Source organism: Mauremys mutica, chromosome 14 (genome assembly GCF_020497125.1).
Source record: "Mauremys mutica isolate MM-2020 ecotype Southern chromosome 14, ASM2049712v1, whole genome shotgun sequence".
In the NCBI taxonomy this organism is placed as follows: Eukaryota; Metazoa; Chordata; order Testudines; family Geoemydidae; genus Mauremys; species Mauremys mutica.
In genome coordinates, this window is record NC_059085.1 from 6,504,318 (window position 1) to 6,524,056 (window position 19,739).

The following is a 19,739-nucleotide window of genomic DNA, read 5'->3' on the forward strand; positions in this document are numbered from 1 at the left end:
CTTCAGAATCGATTCCTTGGGGACCTGCTCCATGATTTTTCCAGGGACTGAAATGGTTAATCACTCTCCGTTAAAAATGTACATCTTATTTCCAGTCTGAATTTATCTAGCTTCAACTTCTAGCCACTGAACAGCGTTAGACTTTTCTCTGCTAGACTGAAGAGCCCATCACTGTTCCCCATGTAGGTACCTACAGAGTGTGATCAAGTCACCCCTTAACCTTCTCTTTGTTAAACTAAATAGATTGAGCTGCTTACGTCTGTCACTATAAGGCAGGTTTGGCTAATCCTTAATCGTTCTCGTGGCTCTTCTCTGAACCCCCTCCAATGTATCACCATCCTTCTTGAATTGCGGACACCAGAACTGGACACGGGATTTCAGCAGTGGTCGCACCAGTGTCAAATACAGAGGTAACATAACCTCTCTACTTCAAATTTGATATTTGCAAATATAACAGAAGTGAAAAGGTTGATAGGTTCTCTCTCTATTTCAATCTGACAAGTCAGAAAGGAGACATGAATTACGTATAAACAAAGGTTTCTTATATTTACTAAGGCAGGGATGAGAAGATTATTCAGCCACAGGTTCTCAACAGCACCAAAAGCTCCAAGTCACCAAGTCAAGCTATCTGGGGAGCGGAACATGTAAAAGGCAGGAGGGCTGACAGGGTAACCACTACTCCCAGAGCAGAGAGCATCTGCATTATATGTTCCTGAATCATGAGACATATGAACTACTGTATATACTCGATCATAAGCCAGTTCGTTTATAAGCCGACCCCCTCAAGATGGATAAGCAAAAATGGAAAATTTATGACCCGTTCATAAGCTGACCCTATAATTCAGGGGTCAGCAAACTTTGGCTTCCAGACCATCAGGATAAGCCGCTGGTGGGCAGGCACGGAGGTAAATCTAAGTAAACAAAGTGTCCCAGCGTGCCAGCTGCTTACCCTGACGGGCCACGACAACAACTGGTGGGGAAATTTTTTTGGGGGGAGAAGCTGGGAGTCAGGGAAGTAACCCCTGTGATCACCCCCACATGACCCCACCACTAGCCCAGGACCCCCACACTCTCCCCATCCCATCCCTTCCCATCTTATCTGGGGAGGGCCAGGGGAGGATGTCTCTGACCTGGCTGGAGCTGCTCCGGCAGGCTGGGCAGCGCGGCTGCAGCCTGCTCCGGTGTGCCAGACCGGGCGGCGCAGCCACAGAATGTTCCAGCGGGCTGAGCCGGGCGGCATGGCCGCAGCATGCTCCGGGCGGTGCGGCGTGGCCGCAGCATGCTCTGGGGGGCAGGGCTGAGCGGCACAGCTGCAGTTTGTCAGCCCTGGAGCTGCAGCTGCTTTGGAGGCTGCTGGAGAGCAGCGTGGCCAGAAGCAGACACACTCTGGCCCTGCCCCTTCCCTTCTGGCTCTGCTGGCTGTGCTGTCTCTCCTTGCTCCCTCTGTTGGGAGGAGGGGCTGTGTCCCACCTCTCCCTCTCTATACCCGTTCATAAGCTGACCTCCTTCTCTGGTGCTTCCCTTTTTTACTACAAAATTCAGTTTATGAACGAATATATACAGTACTTCCCGGCTCCAACAAGAGAGACCGACTATTTACAGTCACTGCACTTAAACCGAGAACCTTCTCCTCTTTGAAACAGGTTGCATCCCAGCCACTCTTCTCTAGAGGTAGCCAGATCTCTGCTCAGATTCTGCTCCAACACAGGCCACAGCTCAGGTTTGCCAACAGAAAATGGTGGTATGCTCCATGTCCCGAACAAGGAAACACTAACCCCAGTGTAACTATGGAAGATGCTACTTCAGCAGCATTCCATTTTAGAATCTCAGTAAAACTCTCCGGACCACGCTGCAGTACTGACTAGTGCACATGTGTGGGAGGCGGTGGGAACCAGTTTTATTGCTTCAAACAGCCAGCAAACTGCTTAAACAGAGCCCAGCCGGAGTCCAGACACCACAAGGTCATTAGCAGAAATTAAAAAGAGATAACAGCTCCTTAACTCTTCAGCTGGATAAAAAGCAACTCTACTCCGCCTCCCTGCAGCAATTCAAGCGCCTGGAGATAGCGGCAAAGCCAGTTTTAGGAAGGTGGTGGTGACTCGAGACTGGACAGCTTAGGAAGAGAATGGAAAGTGTCTCTCCTGTAAGTCAGTGGTTCACATCCAAGCCAGGGCAGTACTGGCCAAGTCATTAACATCTGATAACTATTCAGTGGTCTGGATACAATATGTGCATGTGTCAGCGCAGCTCCAAGTGAACAGTTCTGATATCACAAATGCCACTGTGACAATCTCAGCAGAGATCCCGAGGACTGAACTGGGCAGAGACTGAGCTATCCCCCTTGCTTGCAGAGAGTCTCTCTTCTGGTCAGAAGGGATGTTCACTGGCAGGTAGGCACAAAGCACACTGCCTCTGCATAACACCACCTTTCACCAGCACTGACCCAGTCGTTTCTCTTTGAGGGATGCTGCCCTCCCACGACAAAGCCAGCACTTCCAACACAGGCTAATAAAACATTTAGCTATGGTGTGGCTTGCTGCAGGGCCTAATGGAAAGTCAAGCTGTCATTACATTAGGGGACAGAACCACTTCGCCAATGATCAAATAAAATGGTGGCTATGAGAGAGCAGAATTTCATTAAACTTCAACAGGAGGAAACCTCTCTCAGATGAAGAACTAGCTTCCATTTTTGCATGCCACGAAAGAATCCTACAAACAAGGTAGGGGCGGTAATCTCTATATTGGACCAACTTTTGTGGGTGAGAGACACCAGCTTTGAAGCTTACACAGAGCTCTTCTGGTGGATTCCAGAGGGGTTGCAATCAGCAGGGAACACATGGATTCTGGAACCTACTGCAGCCTGAGAATATGAATTGACAAATATACAGTTAAAAACTGTGTTGTACTTTTTTGCAGTGGACTATTTTAGCTAGATTCAACATTTCTCATGTATCCATTAAAAACCTATGGAAGCATGTTCTGTGTAAAGACATGCAGTAGATTAATGATCTATGTCACACCCCAGTCTCTCAACCACCACCCGACAGGAATAAACGAACTAATTCCTTTCTCTCTTGGTGAGCGTGAGATCAGAGACAATTGTTCTTCTAAAGATAAATCTGGGAACACATATGTACAACACAGGAAAGGGCACTGAAGATTCAAATCAGTTGACATCTGCTATCTGAGTCCATCCACAGGACTTCAGACAATGAATGTTCAATGAACAGAACTCTTCCTTTGACAAATAATTTTGAAGGAGTTATTTAAACGCTGCTGCTTTGTCACTGCTTCGTGGTTTATTTTATCAGATGCTGAAAAGAATGTACTGATTTCTTTCCCTGTCCATTTAGACTGAAGAAAAGTGCAACAGGATATAATTTAGAGATGTTTATGGCCAAAGTGTTACCGTCTTCCCTAATGTCTAAATATTAGGAACTTTTTAATAGTCATTTTTAACAAAATGTAAATGCCAGGATTTCTGCCATCAGAAAGGTGTTCTGTTGATATTCTTCACTGCACAAAAGCTTATGATTTCTGCAGATTCCTTCTGGAATGCAGAAAAAATGGAGCATCACCACTCTCTAACCTGGATGCCAGGCAATTTGGGGCACAACTTAATGAAGTAATGAGGTACATGAATTCCAGAGCACAAGGCAGAACTGCTGTGAAATTCACCTCAACCCTCCAAATGCCAGTCTGAGCAAGTGACAGCAGTGGTATTGACTTCTCCATTGTAACTCCATTGCAATCACAATTCCTAGAGTAGATTTTCAACCAAGCTGTGCGACCCAGTATGAACCCCTTCATGCTATGCTTGCTCTGTCACTGAGTGAAACAGCCTCTTTGCTTCAATGCACTTTAGAGGGTGATGGCCTCACACAGTGCTCCTTCACTTACCCAGAAGCTGTGCCTCTCAGCTTTCTGGCTAAAATGCAGAGCAGACCAGCTCAACACAGGATAGCCTCTCTGTGGGAACTAGATCCTGTCCTGGTGGAGGATGGACTGTATGATCAAACTGGTCTTTTCTTACCACTATCACAATCATCATTAATCTCTGAAGTGCTCCAAAATGTGGAAAAAAAACCCAAAACACTAATGAGCTTCCAAGCATCAGAGATGCTAGTTAGCTATACAATGTAGAAACACCTGTCCACATTCAAGAAGGAGCATTGGCTAGCTAGGAAACATCCAGCAGGGATGCAGGAAGGAAAGCTAGTGAAAGCACTCTGCCACACATTTCTATACATGTCACACTGAGGCCTTGGCTACACTTGAGAGTTGCAGCGCTGGTGGTGGCTTTGTAGCGCTGTAACTCACTCCCCGTCCACACTGGCAAGGCACATACAGCGCTGTATCTCCCTGGCTACAGCGCTGCTTGTACTCCACCTCCACGAGAGGATGAAGAGAATAGCGCTGCTGCTGCAGCGCTGGGGTCCAGTGTAAACAGGGAATAATCTTAGTACGCTGTAACTGACCTCCGGAAGCTTCCCATAATGCTTTTAAGTAAAGATTACTCTCGTTGTGATGCCTCTCTTTATTTTGTTGTGAACTCCGGGCTCCCAAAGCTGCTTATCAAAAAAACAAACACAGCTAGCGTTTGCTGTGACTGAGCAGAGGCAGGCAGGGGGCTCCCTTTGGAAGGCCCACAGCTAGTGTTTGCTTGAGGAGAGAAGCAGCACGGCGCGTGGGAGGGAGGGAGGGAGCGGGGGTCCGTTTCAGGGAGTCTGCTTATCAGCTGCTGTTTGCTTTCAGTGAGTGAGGGGGGTGGGGGAGGGGGTCGGAACTTGCAAGGCAGCTGCTGACAGAGTGTCAGCTCCAAAAATCCACTCTCTCTCTCCCCCACGCTCCCTGTCACACTCCACCCCACCACCTCTTTTGAAAAGCACGTTGCAGTCACTTGAACGCTGGGATAGCTGCCCATAATGCACTGCTCCCAATGCCGCTGCAGATGCTGCAAATGTGGCCATGACAGTGCGCTGGCAGCTGTCAGTGTGGACAGACTGCAGCGCTTTCCCTACTCAGCTGTACGAAGACAGGTTTAACTCCCAGCGCTGTACAGCTGCAAGTGTAGCAATACCCTGAGGAGAACATTAAGTGAAACATGTCAAAAAACTGCAGGGCTAAGGCTCAGAGGCCACTCCTGGATCCATGTGAGATCAAGCAAATTCCTTAAGAATGCTTTCCTAGAAGATAACAGACAGATTGCCCTGCAAGCTCAGAAAGCAGCCTGGGCTGGAATGGATGCCTTCTCCAGGAGCCTTTTGTGAAAGGAAAATGAATTATATTGTAAAAATAAGAATGGGTTAAAGAAATGCTATATGTATCTTTAAGCAAAAATAAATGTTGAAATACAGGTGTCAGGAAAAGAAACATTAAGACAAATAATGAATTCACTTAAGCTAATGGTGAAACATTAGCGGAAGATTGGTAAAAGTTAGCAAGGAAATTAACTATGTACGTCTAGCCCTGCCCCCCCCCCCCCGTGAACTTGTCCGTTCTGCTCCCTTTGTTATCTTTTCAAGTTTGCTCCCTTTTTAACTGTATAAATTGAGGTAGTGTGGCTCTTGCATGGTGCTCACATTATCTGGGTGTTATTAGCAGAGCGCTGTGCTAATAAAACAGAAACAGAGTGGTCTGACAAACTGAGTCCTGAGTCTAACTTTGACACTTTGAAAGAGCAGCAAAAACTATTCAGGAAAACAATTAAGGGATATGACAAAATTGTTCGTTGCTAACAGCCCTGGAACATCCTTCTGTCCACCTAGCCACATGGGAAGTGGTTAGCGCATGAGGATGCTACTCCCTTGTGGTACAGCTGCTCCTTCAGGCATCTGAAAAACTGTGTCACTGCAAGGTGCATCTCAGGACAGAAGGGTTCCAACTGTACCCACAAGAACAGCAGCTGCCACGTGTACAGGCAGCAGTGAAGCAAACTGAAAAAGCCAGCAAAGGCAAGTGAAGGCTGATGCATTGTCCTTATCTTCCCCCACTGCTCCAGAAAGCAGCCTGGCTGCTCAAGCTGGTCACAGTTACTTGGGCCTGAGCCTCAATGTTATTACAACATGACATTTTTGTATTAAAGTTTGTTAAAAATAAAAATTAACCCTTTCATTAAAATGTCAAACTGCATTTGCCTATTCCTGCCCCGATAAGCCCTTTTGGGAGCTGGTCTGGTCTTCTGGACAATGCACGGTTAGTTGAAATGGGAAAGCACATGGCAATCTGACAGTGACGTTGTCCATGAGAAATAGCTACTTCTGTGGGAAGGAAATCAAGATGAGCACACTTCCAACTAACCCCCTCGTACCAGTGTAAACAGAGATTTCATCCATAATTTTACTCCAAGACCCTTCTCCTTTCCACAGCTCCATCGAAGCCAAGCACACAGTAACCAGGAGCTCTCCAAGCCAAGTCCTCCCCTCCCCTTCAGCCAAAAGTGACCATAGCCTCTAACTCTGAGGCAGGAGCCTTCTCCTCAGTTGTTGCAGAGACTAATCCACAAATTCACGTACACAGAGAGAAGGGTTCAAGTGACATGGACCTCAGAGAGCTGCCTTCGCCCCTCACTAGCTACCTCCTGCCTTTCTGCTCATGTCTGCATAGTAATCATGATCTGTATTACCGTAGTGTCTAAGAGCCCCAGTCCCGGATCAGAACCCTAGGTGCTGTGCAGACAGAACAAAAAAAATGCTCCCTACCCAAGGGCCTTCAAATCTATGTAAGCCTGCTCTCCTCCATCCCGGGGGTCCCTCCTCAATTCCCACAGGACACCCCAAAACTGCTCCCATGACACAGTGCTAGCTTTCTGCTTGGGAAAGGTGTTAGCAAATTCCTTTGGCTGCCAGGCAGGTGGCAATCTCACTGCCAGTGACGCCCTGGAGGGAGTGCCAGTGGAAGCAGCACAGGACACACCGCATTCTGCCAAGAGGGACCCTTCAGAGAGCAGGCTCCGAATGCTAATTGTAACTAAAGACTTACCTGTGAGCCGTCGCTGGGCTGAGCCAAACAGCTGCCAGCCATTCTATCAGACTACTTGGACAAAGCCACTGGGCAGGAACAAAACTCAGCCAGGTTTGATGTGTCTCCACCAATCTGATGCAGTCCAATTGCCAAGACTTGGTTTGAAGAGTGGGCTCTTTTCACTCTATTGCCACAGTTCTCCAGAAGTGGCCTGTGAAGCATGTTCGCTAACCTGCCAAACCGGAGTGAAGCCAGAGGGTGGGAGGATGATCTGGTCCATGGCAATTTCAGTTTCTTACTGGGGGGTAGGGGAAGGTCTCTCACAGCCAATGTCTTCAGGTTGGAGCATTCACAGGGAAGGCCTGGGATTAAGGTCCATTAATATTAATGCTTATTAGTTCTATGCCTCATCTGCATAACATGCTGAGAGTACAATCCCTCCTGTCTGCCTGTCACACTGCATCTGGCAAACAGCATCAAGCCAGTGAAACAGCTTTTGCTGCTAACTGGGAAAACAAGCAGCGTGTTTGCATCCTGTCCAGTTCCATTTGCTGCTGAGCTCCTCTCCATGCCTTGACCTCGTTAGCCATTCCAGGGGCTGGGCATTGATGACATTTCTCCACCCGAGAACGTGTGCTTTCCCGAGTATCGGCACTGTAAATCAGACCGACTGGAGGAAGCGTCTTCGGCTAGAACTCTCGAGGAGGAGGACGTGCTGTTTTCATAACCCCAGTGACCTGTTCAGCTGGGACCCGAGCATCCCACTGCAGAGTCAAAGAACTGAAACACTCCTCCAGACACCTTGAGTGTACTGTTCCATTTGGCCACTTCTATTACATACGAAGGTTTATAACTTAGCCATATCCTCTTGCCACCTCCGCAGAAAATACACTCTGCCTCCTGGCTGAAGCCCTGATGTTCGTTCATTCCCCTCATATCCCCACCTCCCCGATTTACACCTGCCAGCTCGGGGCCACGTGTAGCTGGCATCTTCCTTTTGGTTGACACTCCTTTTGCAAAGGGTCAGTGCTGCTCCTTCAGCAGCTGGAAGGAGTCACTGTTGAGATATAAAAACTGTTTCGCCCAGGCCTTGATATGACAATACAAAACAGTTCCCACTTGAGGTCCCCAAATGTACGTTTTCCAGTACCAACCGGAATGTCCACAATTAGTGACATGCATCTCTTCCCCTAAGATGGTGCTGAGACTTTAGCTCCCAAGTCATTTCTGACAGAGGGGGCACAATGAACAGTTACAGAAAGCACGGAAGACCAAGGAAGGGTGCCAAGAGAGAGAGCTTCAACGAAAAGGAAAGAAGGAGTTTAAACTTACAGGAAGGTGCAAAGGGGAAGACGGAGGCAGAGCGCTGGCCTGCCAGGCCCACATGTCTGGCAGGAATATTATCCCTTTGCTAGGGCCTTCCCAGAAGATCTCAATCCATCTGTGACAATCAATTGTTTTCCTCCCAGCTTGTGGCTCTGTCACCCTTCTCCAAGTCCCTCCACCCCAAACATACACTTCTCCTGCTTGCTTTTACCCTTCATGTTTTGGCTCCTCTCTACCTATCCAACCTTCTCCTTTATCACAACGCTGACTCCTGCCTTTGCTCTGCCAACGATGCTGTCCTCAATCGACTCATTTCCCCAAACCACCCCGTATCAGTGAGAAAAGCTGCTGGCCAATCTAGGAAGCCATCTCCCTAATCCGCCTTCAAATCCCTCCTTGTAACTCTCCCCTTCTGCAGTGCAGACCAAAAACTGCACTCTGGTAACTGCCAAACAGGCAGCAAGCTGCGATTACTGCTCCTGATCAGCTAAAAATTGCACTAATCGTATCGTTACCCCGTCTCCGCCTGCCTGGCTCATCCATCTTTTGTGTCTTGTCTTACACTGGGCAAGTGCTATAATAGCCTTATTTTTCTGATGGGGAAACCAACGCTCAAAGAGGTTACCTCAGTGACTTGCCTAAAGTCACAGAGCAACGCAGGGCTGAGAACAGAACCTAGGGCTTTTGAGTTCCAGTCCTATACCTTCATCACAGGTACCTGCCTCCTTTCTTACAGCAGTACTATATAACTACACCTCTACCCCGATATAACACGAATTCGGACATAACGCGGTGAAGCAGCGCTCCGGGGGGCGAGGCTGCGCACTCCGGCGGATCAAACCTATAATGCGGTAAGGTTTTTTGGCTCCTGAGGACAGCATTATATCGGGGTAGAGGTGTACCAGCATAAAGGAAGATCCTGCCTTCTGGGTATAGAGTGAAATTACAATATTGCAGTTAAATACAAGCAGCATCCAAAACAGGCTGAGTGTCAGGGGCCTTCAGACTATATTCTCAGCATAAACAGGTACCAAGACACTCCTGGGTGGGAGCAGAATAGTAGCTGGCTATTCCCTGGAACATTTGTGAGCCCATCTGGGAGAGCTGCGATATTCCTGTTCACTAGAGAAGGGACCCACAGCTTCCGTGTGTGCCAAGAAACAGCGCACTACTCCCTTTCTGGGTCAGTCTCCAGCTTACATAACAGATCCTGGATTCTCAGTCTGTCATGAAGATAAGAGACAAGCAATGTTTAGACTTCATTAGGATGCTTCCCCAGGGGCTTAGCAGTCCCTGGCCTGCTGAAGGTGCTCTTGTTTTCCTCTGGCATCCGCTCCGCGCAGAAATGCATGTTCCACACCTTCCTGTCACAATCACTCTGCCCATCTCCAGTGAAGAGCTTTGCCACGGTTGATAGGCTGCTTGTGCTTGTGATCACTTGGTGCTGAGAAATGTGTTTTCCCCAGCTCAAAGCACTGACTAATGGATGCTTCTCCTCTTGACCTTGTGCTTCCTTCTCAAACAGAACAGGTAGACACCCGTCACCATTAGCCTTTCTGGGTGAGACTTCTGTTCCATTTTCCCAGAGAAACGTTACATGGTCTGCCAGCCTTCGTGAGGGGAGACGTAGCATCTGCTACTGTTCTCTTCTGCCTTTAGCCAGGGTTTCTGCAAATCCACCGCTGCGCCAAGCATCCCTTTGCTTGCCTCCTCTATACACCCCATATTCTCTCTCTGTGTGAGCCCAGAGAAGTGTTGGGACATGAACTGACAGTCAGTAGTCACAGCTGCAGCCTTTCCCACACACTGCTCACTCCTGCACTCAAGTCACATTCACGATGCCACTGATATGCACTGGCTCAGCAGTAGGACGCCCCAGATCAGCCTGACCCCGTCTCTTAAAACGGCAGGCAGTGATGCTGATGACCCAGACCACAGAACTCTCTAGGCTGCTGAGAGAAGAACTCTTGCCTGACAGGAATCCACAACAAAAGAATCGGGCGGCTCAAGCTGGGATCATTTTGAATCAGCAACCACCAAATGTCCATGGGAGAAAAGTATTCTCGAAAGAAACTAGCAATGGAAACAAAGGGTGGGGAAGGGAAGCGCATCTCCCCTGTAACCATCTCTACATGCATCCTGAGCAGAACAGAACTCCTGGTGGAATACGAGGCACAGAACCAGGGGATTTTAATAACTGAGTCTGATGTGAAAGTCACTGATAACCTGCTTCCCTTTGTTTCGTCACATCCACTCGGCCAGTGAAATGTGACATTGCCGTATCACAGTACGGACATGAGTGAAATGATGACAGGAACAACTGAAAGGTTTAGCCCACATCCTCTCTGCTCTGCAGATCCCCTTTCGATCCGGTGCTAATAAAACTGTAGACTCAGTCCCTTTCCAGCCATTACTTTTTCATTATGGAAGAACGCAGTGGGCACAGATGCAGCTGTGTCAAGCGAAGGAAAATACCTTCCCCCAGCTGCAGTGCACTACCTGAAACTTCCACAGGCGCCTCTCGGCCACAAGGGCTTCCGCATCCTCCTCACTTTCCGTGATAAGCCCTCGATCATCAGTGCTCTGAAACTCATTGAAACTCACACTATAATCCAGCTCCACATTTGGGTTTTGTAACCACCACCAGTGATTTGCTGGAGGGGGAACTAACGATGCTGGGCTGGAAAAATACAGAAGTGGGAACTCAGCCATTTGAACAAAGGAGAAACTGGGAGCAAATAAGCCTGAAGCAGGCAAGGACGGCGGGAGAAGCGATCAAGAGGAAGTGAGTGTCACAACTCTGGATAGGGAGTGCAGGAGAAGCTGGAGTCGTTCTCCCATAGGCAGCCACAAGGTAGAGAGGCTACCTGAATCCCCGGGGGCCAGGTTAGCCACCTCATGATGTTACTCCAGCACACGAACAAAACTAACCCAAGTGAAATCTCCTAAATTACTTTCGTAACTGGGACTCTCTAGCTGAAGTGACGGGCTCAACAATTCACTTCTCCCAAGCTGGGGGTGTCACGGGTTTCGCTTCCCAGGTGGTCTCTAGGTTGATGGTTAAATTAATCTAAAATCCTGGCAAAAAGGCAAGTGTTGCGATATTTATTGCTTTTACTCAACCTGCCTCCTCCCCAGCGATGGCTTGTGGTGCTCCTAGACTACACTGTCAGCTGTCAGCTTCATACACCTTTGAGCCGTCTCCACAGCACAGAGCTGATGAGAGACCAGATGAGAAAAGGCCTGAGTGCAGTCAGAAAACTGGGCTTTTCCCTAATATTTATTCGCCAAGGAACGCTCCCCTCCCCACCTTTGAGTGGTTTGTTAATGTCCCACGCCAGAAGCCCTGCTTAGGGCCCACATCGTTTTTAATTATAAAGCATCATTTGTGTGGCATCACAGCTGGCCAGGTTGGCAAAGCGCTTCAAGGCAAAAACAAACCAGAGCAAAATCCCCAGAGAGCCACTCAAACGCACCATCTCCACCGTGGCCAGGGCTGCAGTGGCCTGAACGCAATGGCGCCAACTGCCACCGAATGCCACAGGGCAAGTTTTAAACCGATTCTTCCACTTGGCCCGAGGGAAATGGCTCTGGATTGCTGCCCCACAGAGAAGTGGCAAAGTGACCGGACTAGAAACTGAGTGGACAGTGAAAGACTGTGACTGGGCCACATTTCCCATCAAACCCTCTATGATAAATGAAGGGGGGGAAGGGGGCTCCCTTTTATGGACACCCAGCCAACCAGTTAGCTACAAAATCCCTGTTAGTAGCTGTTCTCTACTTGCTTTACCTGTAAAGGGTTAAAAAAGCCCATAGGTAAAAGGAAGGGAGTGGGTACCTGACCAAAAGAGCCAATGGGAAGGCTAGAACTTAAATGGGATGGAAAACTTTCCCTTTGCTGCTCTGTGTCTCCTCTCTCCCGAGAACAGACAGACAGACAATGCTGTAAGAAGCTTTAAACCAGGTATGAAAAATCATGAAGTCATACCTTGAAAGTACTTACCTGAAACCTCAGATATGTAAGTAGATCAGGGAATGCCTAGGAAGATGCGATTAGGTTTATCTCTTTATGGCTTGTGGACTCCTCTGTGCTAATCCCAGGTGCTTGTGTTTTGCTTACAATTTTTAACTGGACCTCAAGAAAACCATTCTTGATGCTTAATTATTATATTTGCTCTTTTCAAAAACTAGCAATAGCCTACATTCCAGATGTACTTTCTTTCTTTTTGTTCTTTAATAAAACTTACCATTTTTAAGAACAGGATTGGGTTTTTCTGTCCTAAGAGGTTTGTGCACATGTATAATTAGCTGGTGGCAACAGCTGATTTCCTTTATTTTCTTTCTCAGTTCTTCTCCGGTGGTGGGGGTGAAAGGGCTTGAGGGTACCCCACAGGAAGGAATTCCCAAGTGCTCCTTCCTGGGTTCTCCCGGGGAGGGGGGGTGCACTTGGGTGGTGGCAGCATCTATCCATCCAAGGTCAGAGAAAAGCTGTAACCTTGGGAGTTTAATACAAGCCTGGAGTGGCCAGTATTAATTTTTTGAATCCTTGCGGGCCCCCACCTTCTGCACTCGAAGTGCCAGAGTGGGGAATCAGCCTTGAAACCCTCCCTCAACCCCAATCAGAAATACTGACTACAAATTCTAGCCCAACTGGGGCTCTGTGCCTGTCCTGAATGCTTGCTGTTTTCCAATAAAAATCCCGTTCCCATGAGTTCAACATCCCTCAGGCTTTGCTGCGTAACAGCCTCAGGGCTGTGACACAAAATCCACATGCAGGATCATGACTCAGATGTACCCGCAATGCAGCTCCTTCCTCCCCACATCCGTCTCAGCAACTGCAGCGGCCATCATGCTTGCCTGACCACCACACTGGTCCTGCACTCCCCCGTTACCATCTTCCCCCTCCTTTTACCCAATTGCTCACTCTGTACAACTTTTTTCCTGGCAGGGGTTTTATTTGGGGTTTTTTGCACCAGCCTCTTCAGCTTGAAGGAAACTAGGATCAACACAGCTATGAGAGAAGCAAAGGAAACAGGGAGCATTTGTCCCCAGCTAAATCAAATGTGTTACAGTTCAGAAGGTTAGAGGAATTCACTAAAGTAAGCTAAACATTTTCCTCTGACAAATCAAATGACAGGGAATCACACTTACTGTACAAGGGGGAGCTCATCTGATCAAGCTGGAGGATTGCATGATGGGCCTGTTGTCTCTATGGGCAGCATATTCAAGATGAAGATGGCAGTAACCTGTGCCATCTTATACAAATTGGGTGCAATTCTGAACTCCTGGAAGCTGCCAACATGACATTCAGTGGGGCAAAACCTGAACGTCTTAGCGGAAATGTAAGGAGTCAACTAAAAGGGCATTTTGGGTCATTCCACAACCAAGACAATGTTAAAGCAGAATTTGTAATGTTTTGCAAATGCATAGAACTCTAGGAGTTTTAGTCCATGGAGTGAGACTCACCAAAACAGAAGTCCCTTTAAAAACGAAGGGCTTTGTGACTCACTGGTGATGGTTTTGTGGTTTGTTGGGTAATATACAAACCAAACTTTCTGTGATTACATTTCCCTGCTGCCCAAACTCTAAATGCCCGACCTATCTCGCCTATGGCTGTGCAGGGGCACAGGGCGGGACAGCAGCTGAAGGGCCTGGGGACAGGTCTGTAATTTAGTTAAGCAGATGTGGCAGCTGCAGTCACAGAAACAGTTACTCGCACTGGAAACGTTTATGGCTTTGGGGAATCTCACAGGTCCTGCTGGTCACTGTGTTCTGATTTCTCTCTAAAGCCTTGCTCTCAATCGCAGAACTGAGTTATGTCATACGTGACAGAGTCTGAGAGTCCTAAGCTGGGGTGGCCCATCCTCAGGATACCCTCCTTTACCTACCTAAGCTGTGGCCATTCTTTGTGTAGAAGCAGGTATTGTTGATGAGGTTGACGCAGCAGCCAATCACGTCTCCAGTAGTGAAGGTGGGGCCATAGGGCTGCCCTGTCCCGGAAGAACAGAAGGAATGCCCATCGTCACCGTGGTAACCGTACGAATGTTTATCCCAACCTGTAGAAGGAAAAAGAACAGATCAATAATGAGGCAGGTTTCCAAGGAGCTGTATGCCATTATTGGAGCGGAGTGGGAAATAGTTTTCCCGTCCCCGGAAAATTTTCAAGATTCTGAATATTTTTCCTGTCCCAAGGAGGGATGAAAACTTTAAATCTCTAAAATTTTCACAAATCAACAATCCAAAAACCATTTCAGCTAGGGTCAATCCAAACAGCTGATTCTGATCTCAACCTTTCAGTTATTTTTTTTAAACTATCATTAGCTTAAACAAAGTAATTTTGAATCAAACAAATTGATTTTTTTGTCTCAAAAGTGCTGAAATGGGCAATTTTGACAATTTTGACAATTTCTGTGGAAAGATTGGTGTTTTCTTAAAAATAAAAGGCTCCCGCAAACAGTTTCAGTTTTGACGAATCAGCGTTTTCCAACTAACATTCCTAGAAAATACTAGTGCTGGTCAAGAATCTACCACACGGTACTGTACGTGGGGGGGGGGGGGGGGGGGCTGGGGGGGGACCAGAGCAGCTACAGGCATTGCTAGACTTTCACATTTAAGCTTCTAGCCCTTGTGGTTGCAAAGCAAACCTTGCACTCCTGAGGCAACAACGCTTCTAGACCATAAGAGAGCAGGAAACAGTAGCTCCAATGGGTGGAAACGGACTCCATCTCAATGGATGTTGATTCAGAAACCTATTGATGATTAATTTAGGTGAATTTTGCTGCTGATCACTGAAGCAGAAATAGCCAGGAACTCTGGGACCGGGGGTTAGCTTTGCTGCCCTGTTTCCTTCCCCACTGTCTGACCCCAGGCCTGACACTAACAGAGCATCTCTGTGGGGAGAGCTGTGTCCAGGCTCGTGCGAATCCTGCACCTCCTACATGATTCCATCCTTCCTTCCTCAGGTTCTTATGTTATGTTCTTATGCCTGCCTGGATGGCTAAGCATGCTGCATCCGTACTCTGAGCCCCCATCAGCTCTGTCAGGGAGCCTGGCACCAAAACCCAAGTCTCTATGTGGTAACAGAACTACTGAGTAGGGCTGATCAAAATTTTTCCATCAAAATTGGTTTTCAATAGAAAATTGGATTTTTTACTAAATCCAAAAAAATATTTTTTTTGTCCAAACCCTAAAATATTCCAATTCTGAAATACCACTGAGTTGCCTCCTGTGAGTTGTAGTTTGGGTACCTCATGGTCCCATTCTCCTCCAGGGGCAGTCTCCCATTATGCACTGCCTCCACCATGAGGGGCACCAGGGAGTGTCACAGGAGGTGTAGTTCGACCAGACAGGTGGCCTTCAGAGGAGAATTAGACAGTGATGCACATGAACTATAACTCCCATGAGGCACAAGTTTTCAGCCAAAATATTTCAGGTTTTGATTTTTTCGCCAAGTGCTCAATTTCTGAGATTTTTATTTTCAGCCTGCTCTACTGCTGAGGCAACAGGTCACCAACTGTTAAACTCCTTCATCAACATCCAGGCTCAGCTGGTTTGTCAGTACTGCTCTGTACTGCTAAACGGATGCAGAATCTCACTGAGCAGCCTCCAAAACGCAGCCTAGTGGATGGAGAATGGGCAAAGATTCAGAGATTCTAAGGCCAGGAATGACCATTGTGATCATAGTCTGACCTCTTGTATAGCACAGGCCAGAGACCTGCCCCCAAATTATTCCTAGAGCAGATCTGTTAGAAAAACCTCTCATCTTGTCAGTGATGGAGAATCCACCACAACCCTTAGTAAGTTGCTCCAATGGTTTATAACTCTGTTAGAAATTTACACCTTATTTCCAGTCTGAATTTGTCTAGCTTCAGCTTCCAGCCCCTGGATTGTGTTATATCATAATAGAGCCTATTAAATATTTGTTCTCCACGCAGGTACTTACAGACTGTAATTGAGTCATCCCTTAACCACCTCTTTGTTAAACTAAATAGACTGAGCTCCTTGAGTCTATCACTATATGTTTTCTATCCTTTAATCATTCTTGTGGCTCTTCTCTGAATCCCCTCCAATACGTCAACATCCTTCTGGAATTGTGAACATCTGAACTGGACACAGGATTCCAGCAGCAGTCACACCAGTGCCAAACACAGACATCATAACCTCTCTGCTCATACTCACGATTCCCGTTTACGCATCCAAGGATTGCATTAGCCCTTTTGGCTAAAGCACAACCCTGAAATGTTTTTCAGGGTCACTCCCTCCCAGGATAGAATCCCCGGTGCTGTAAGTATGGCCTACATTCTGTGTTCCCAGGTGTATATACATTTACATTTTGCCATATTAAAACATTGTTTGCTTGAGCCCAGTTTACTGAGTGATCCACATCGCTCTGTATCAGTGACCTGTCCTATTCATTAGTTACCTCTCCACCAATTTTTGTGACATCTGCAAACTTTGATGGTTTTGTGTTTTCCTCCTGGTCACTGATAAAAATGTTAAATAGCGTAGGGCCAAGAACCGATCCCCACGAGACCCCACGAGAAACACACCCGCTCGATGACGATTCCCAGTTTACAATTACATTTTGAGACCTAACAGCATCTTGGAAGGGGACACGAACATGCATGTGAGGAAGGGCAGAGGCACCTCTTCCAGCCAACTCATTACCTGACCAGGCTCAAAAAAGGTTCTTCCCACTACAAGTGCAACCATGGGTTTCTAAAAGAGCAAGGAGAAAACATTCTTGCTAGAGGGACCTTGCAAGGACCCAGCCTCAGGTCCTGGCACTGAGGTGTCTGCCTCCAAACCAATGGCCAGATGCCAAACCTTACACCAGGGACACCAAATAGCCTGTAGCATGGGCATGTGGAGCTCAGGATTCATGTCTTTAGCACAGTCAATGTTCCCTTTAACCGCGTTGCCTCAGCGTACATTTCTGCCAGCAGGAATGCACAATACATCAGGAATAGGTTTGTATGTGAAGGAGGGGTGGCGGGACGGTGTGCATGGCACAAATGCTGCCCACTGCACAGTGCTTAAATGGCTCTAATTACAAGACGAAAATGCCAGCAAACCCAATTAGCGCCTGTCAAAGAACACTAACCATTTTCATAATTGGTTCCTTGCGTTTTGAAATGCAAAATGCCACTGCAAAGTTTGCCTGGGCTGCTCAGAACTACTCTCCGCAGAGGAGACTTAGCCATCAGCTAAAAGCTAAAGTGACTGCCAGGCAACATCTTGGTCTCTCTTTTCAGGTTGGGTTTCTTTAACAAGCAGCATAAGGGAAACAGGAAAATAAAATTCAGCATGGTAGGCCCCCCCCGTGGTTCTGTGAGTACCACCCAAGCACCATCCCACCCAAGCAAAGGCCTATCTCCCTGTGAGCTCAAAGAGGATTTATGGTTTGTGTCTCAGACCAGCTAAGCAGCACAGTGAAGCATGAAAAATGGGTCCAATTCTTCACAATTTAAAGAAGCTGTAGCTTATGTAATACTTCAAAGGTCAGTAAATCATCCCAGTTGCTCTCGGAGTGAGACACGGCATTGGATGCCATTTTCTTGTGCTTGCTGGAATCTGGTTTTCATGGGCATTCTGCCCTGGGGTGCTCTGCCCCCACAGTATCACTCAGACTCTCCCTCCCTCCTCTCCTGTAGCACCCAAGGATAAACACCACCCTAGCTGAAGTGCTCTGCAGCCGGTCAGGACTGAGGCACTCGGCCCCCACTCCGCATTCCCACCCTCTGCACTAGGGGAAAGGGACATGTCTGCACACTCTCCTCCATGGGGCAGGGTAACAGCACTGATGCTGGACTACACAGCCTGCTCCAGACTTGGTCCTAGCTGGAGCGTAACCCCGTTTAAAAGGGCAAAGCCTCGAGAGTAGCCATCCGCTGCCCAGGAGGTAATGGGGGAAGGAGAAGGTGGCTGAGGCTAATTTTGCTGCAGGAGAATGACAATCCGAACCACGACCATCATGAGAAGAACAAGTGTTGAAAAGCCTGAACCAAAACAACAGCCTCAACCTAACAAGACCGGGCTGGATCCTCAGCCAGAAATTTTGCAGTAAGCTGTTCCAAATGCTTCTGAGACAGAAGCCGCTCGTAGCAAACAAACCTTTCACATCACAAAAGTGACATTCTGGGGCCCAAGGATCCTCTGGAGACTGGAGGCAGGTTCTGGGAAAGGTGCACAAGATAGAACGGCAGAGGCTCAGAGGGCAAATGGGTTAGGTAGTGAGCACTTCCTGCAACGAGGCAATGGAAGATTTCAAACAGTGCTAATTGTTATTTATTACCAGTATTACTGTAGCTCCCAGGAGCCCCAGTCCTGGACCTGAACCCCATTGTGCTGGGTACTGTACAGAGAGAGCAAAAAGACAGGTCCTGCCCCCCCAGTGGCAAATTTTCCTTGTGTAAATATAAGACAAGAGACAACAGATGGATACAGACAGACCAGTGGGAGAGTTGGGGATACGATATTTCTGCCCTTGAGGCTTTCTGGAGTGTTACATGCTGTGACACTGAGCTGCCAGGATTAAGCAACCAGCAGCCTAAGTGACCTAAATCAACCTTTATGGACATATTAGAGAATTCTTGAGGTGATAATCAGGGCCATCCCTTATAGCAGGCCTGCACAACATGCGGCCCACGTGGGCTCACTGTGCGGCCCACGGGGGGGTGAGTTGGCAAGCGGCGTGTGAGGGAGGAGGGCTGAAGGGGCAGGCAGGCAGTGGCGGGGGGGTGAGTAGGCGAGCTGGGGGGCTGAGGAGGCGAGTGGGCGGGCAGTGGCAGGGGCTGAGGAGGCGAACCGAGGGGGTGGGGGGCTGAGGAGGCGAGTGAGGAGTCAGTGGCTGACCTGTTCTACTGATCTGGTCTGGCTCCCATCCCCTCTCCAAGGGTTGCAGCTGTCTGGAGGTGCTGCCTTCCACACCTTCCTCATTCACACCTCATTCACTCAACAGGGCAATTGATTACAAAGTTGGGGGAAGATCTTATTCTACTAGCAAAAACACATTTCTTTTACCTTAATTATACTACCTTAGGGGCCCACTATAACATATTTTCAAGGTTCAAATTCCGCTGTTTTGGTGGGGAAGGAGGGTTTGTTTCAGGGGGTGGGGTGGAGTATTTCAGGGGGGCTGGGCAGCGCTGGGGGGGGTTGTGTTTTGAGGGGTTCGGCGGGGCCGGGTTCGGCCCTCAGCTGTTTTCTTTGGAGTAATATGGCCCTCGCCGCTTTATGAGTTGTGCAGATCTGCCTTATAGATAACTGTGAAATGTTGTGAAGGCCAGAAGTATAACTGGGTTCAAGAAAGAATTAGCAAAGTTCATGGAAGATAGCCACTGATGGACCTATTAGCCAAGATGGTTAAGCCTCTGACTGCCAGATGTTGGAACTAGACAACAGGGGACAGATCACTCAATAATTATCCTGCTCTGTTCATTCCCTCTGAA

General features: G+C 47.9%; 1 protein-coding gene across 3 annotated transcripts in view; it reads right to left on the reverse strand.

The window, feature by feature from the left end:
* RANBP10 (RAN binding protein 10) overlaps positions 1 to 19,739 on the reverse strand; it is a 158,649-nt gene that overhangs the window by 40,202 nt on the left and 98,708 nt on the right. For all 3 annotated transcript variants that reach the window (XM_044987379.1, XM_044987380.1, XM_044987381.1), the window contains one exon: positions 14,178 to 14,345. In XM_044987379.1, the coding sequence (XP_044843314.1) occupies positions 14,178 to 14,345 (168 nt within the window). The remainder of the gene's footprint in view (positions 1 to 14,177; positions 14,346 to 19,739) is intronic.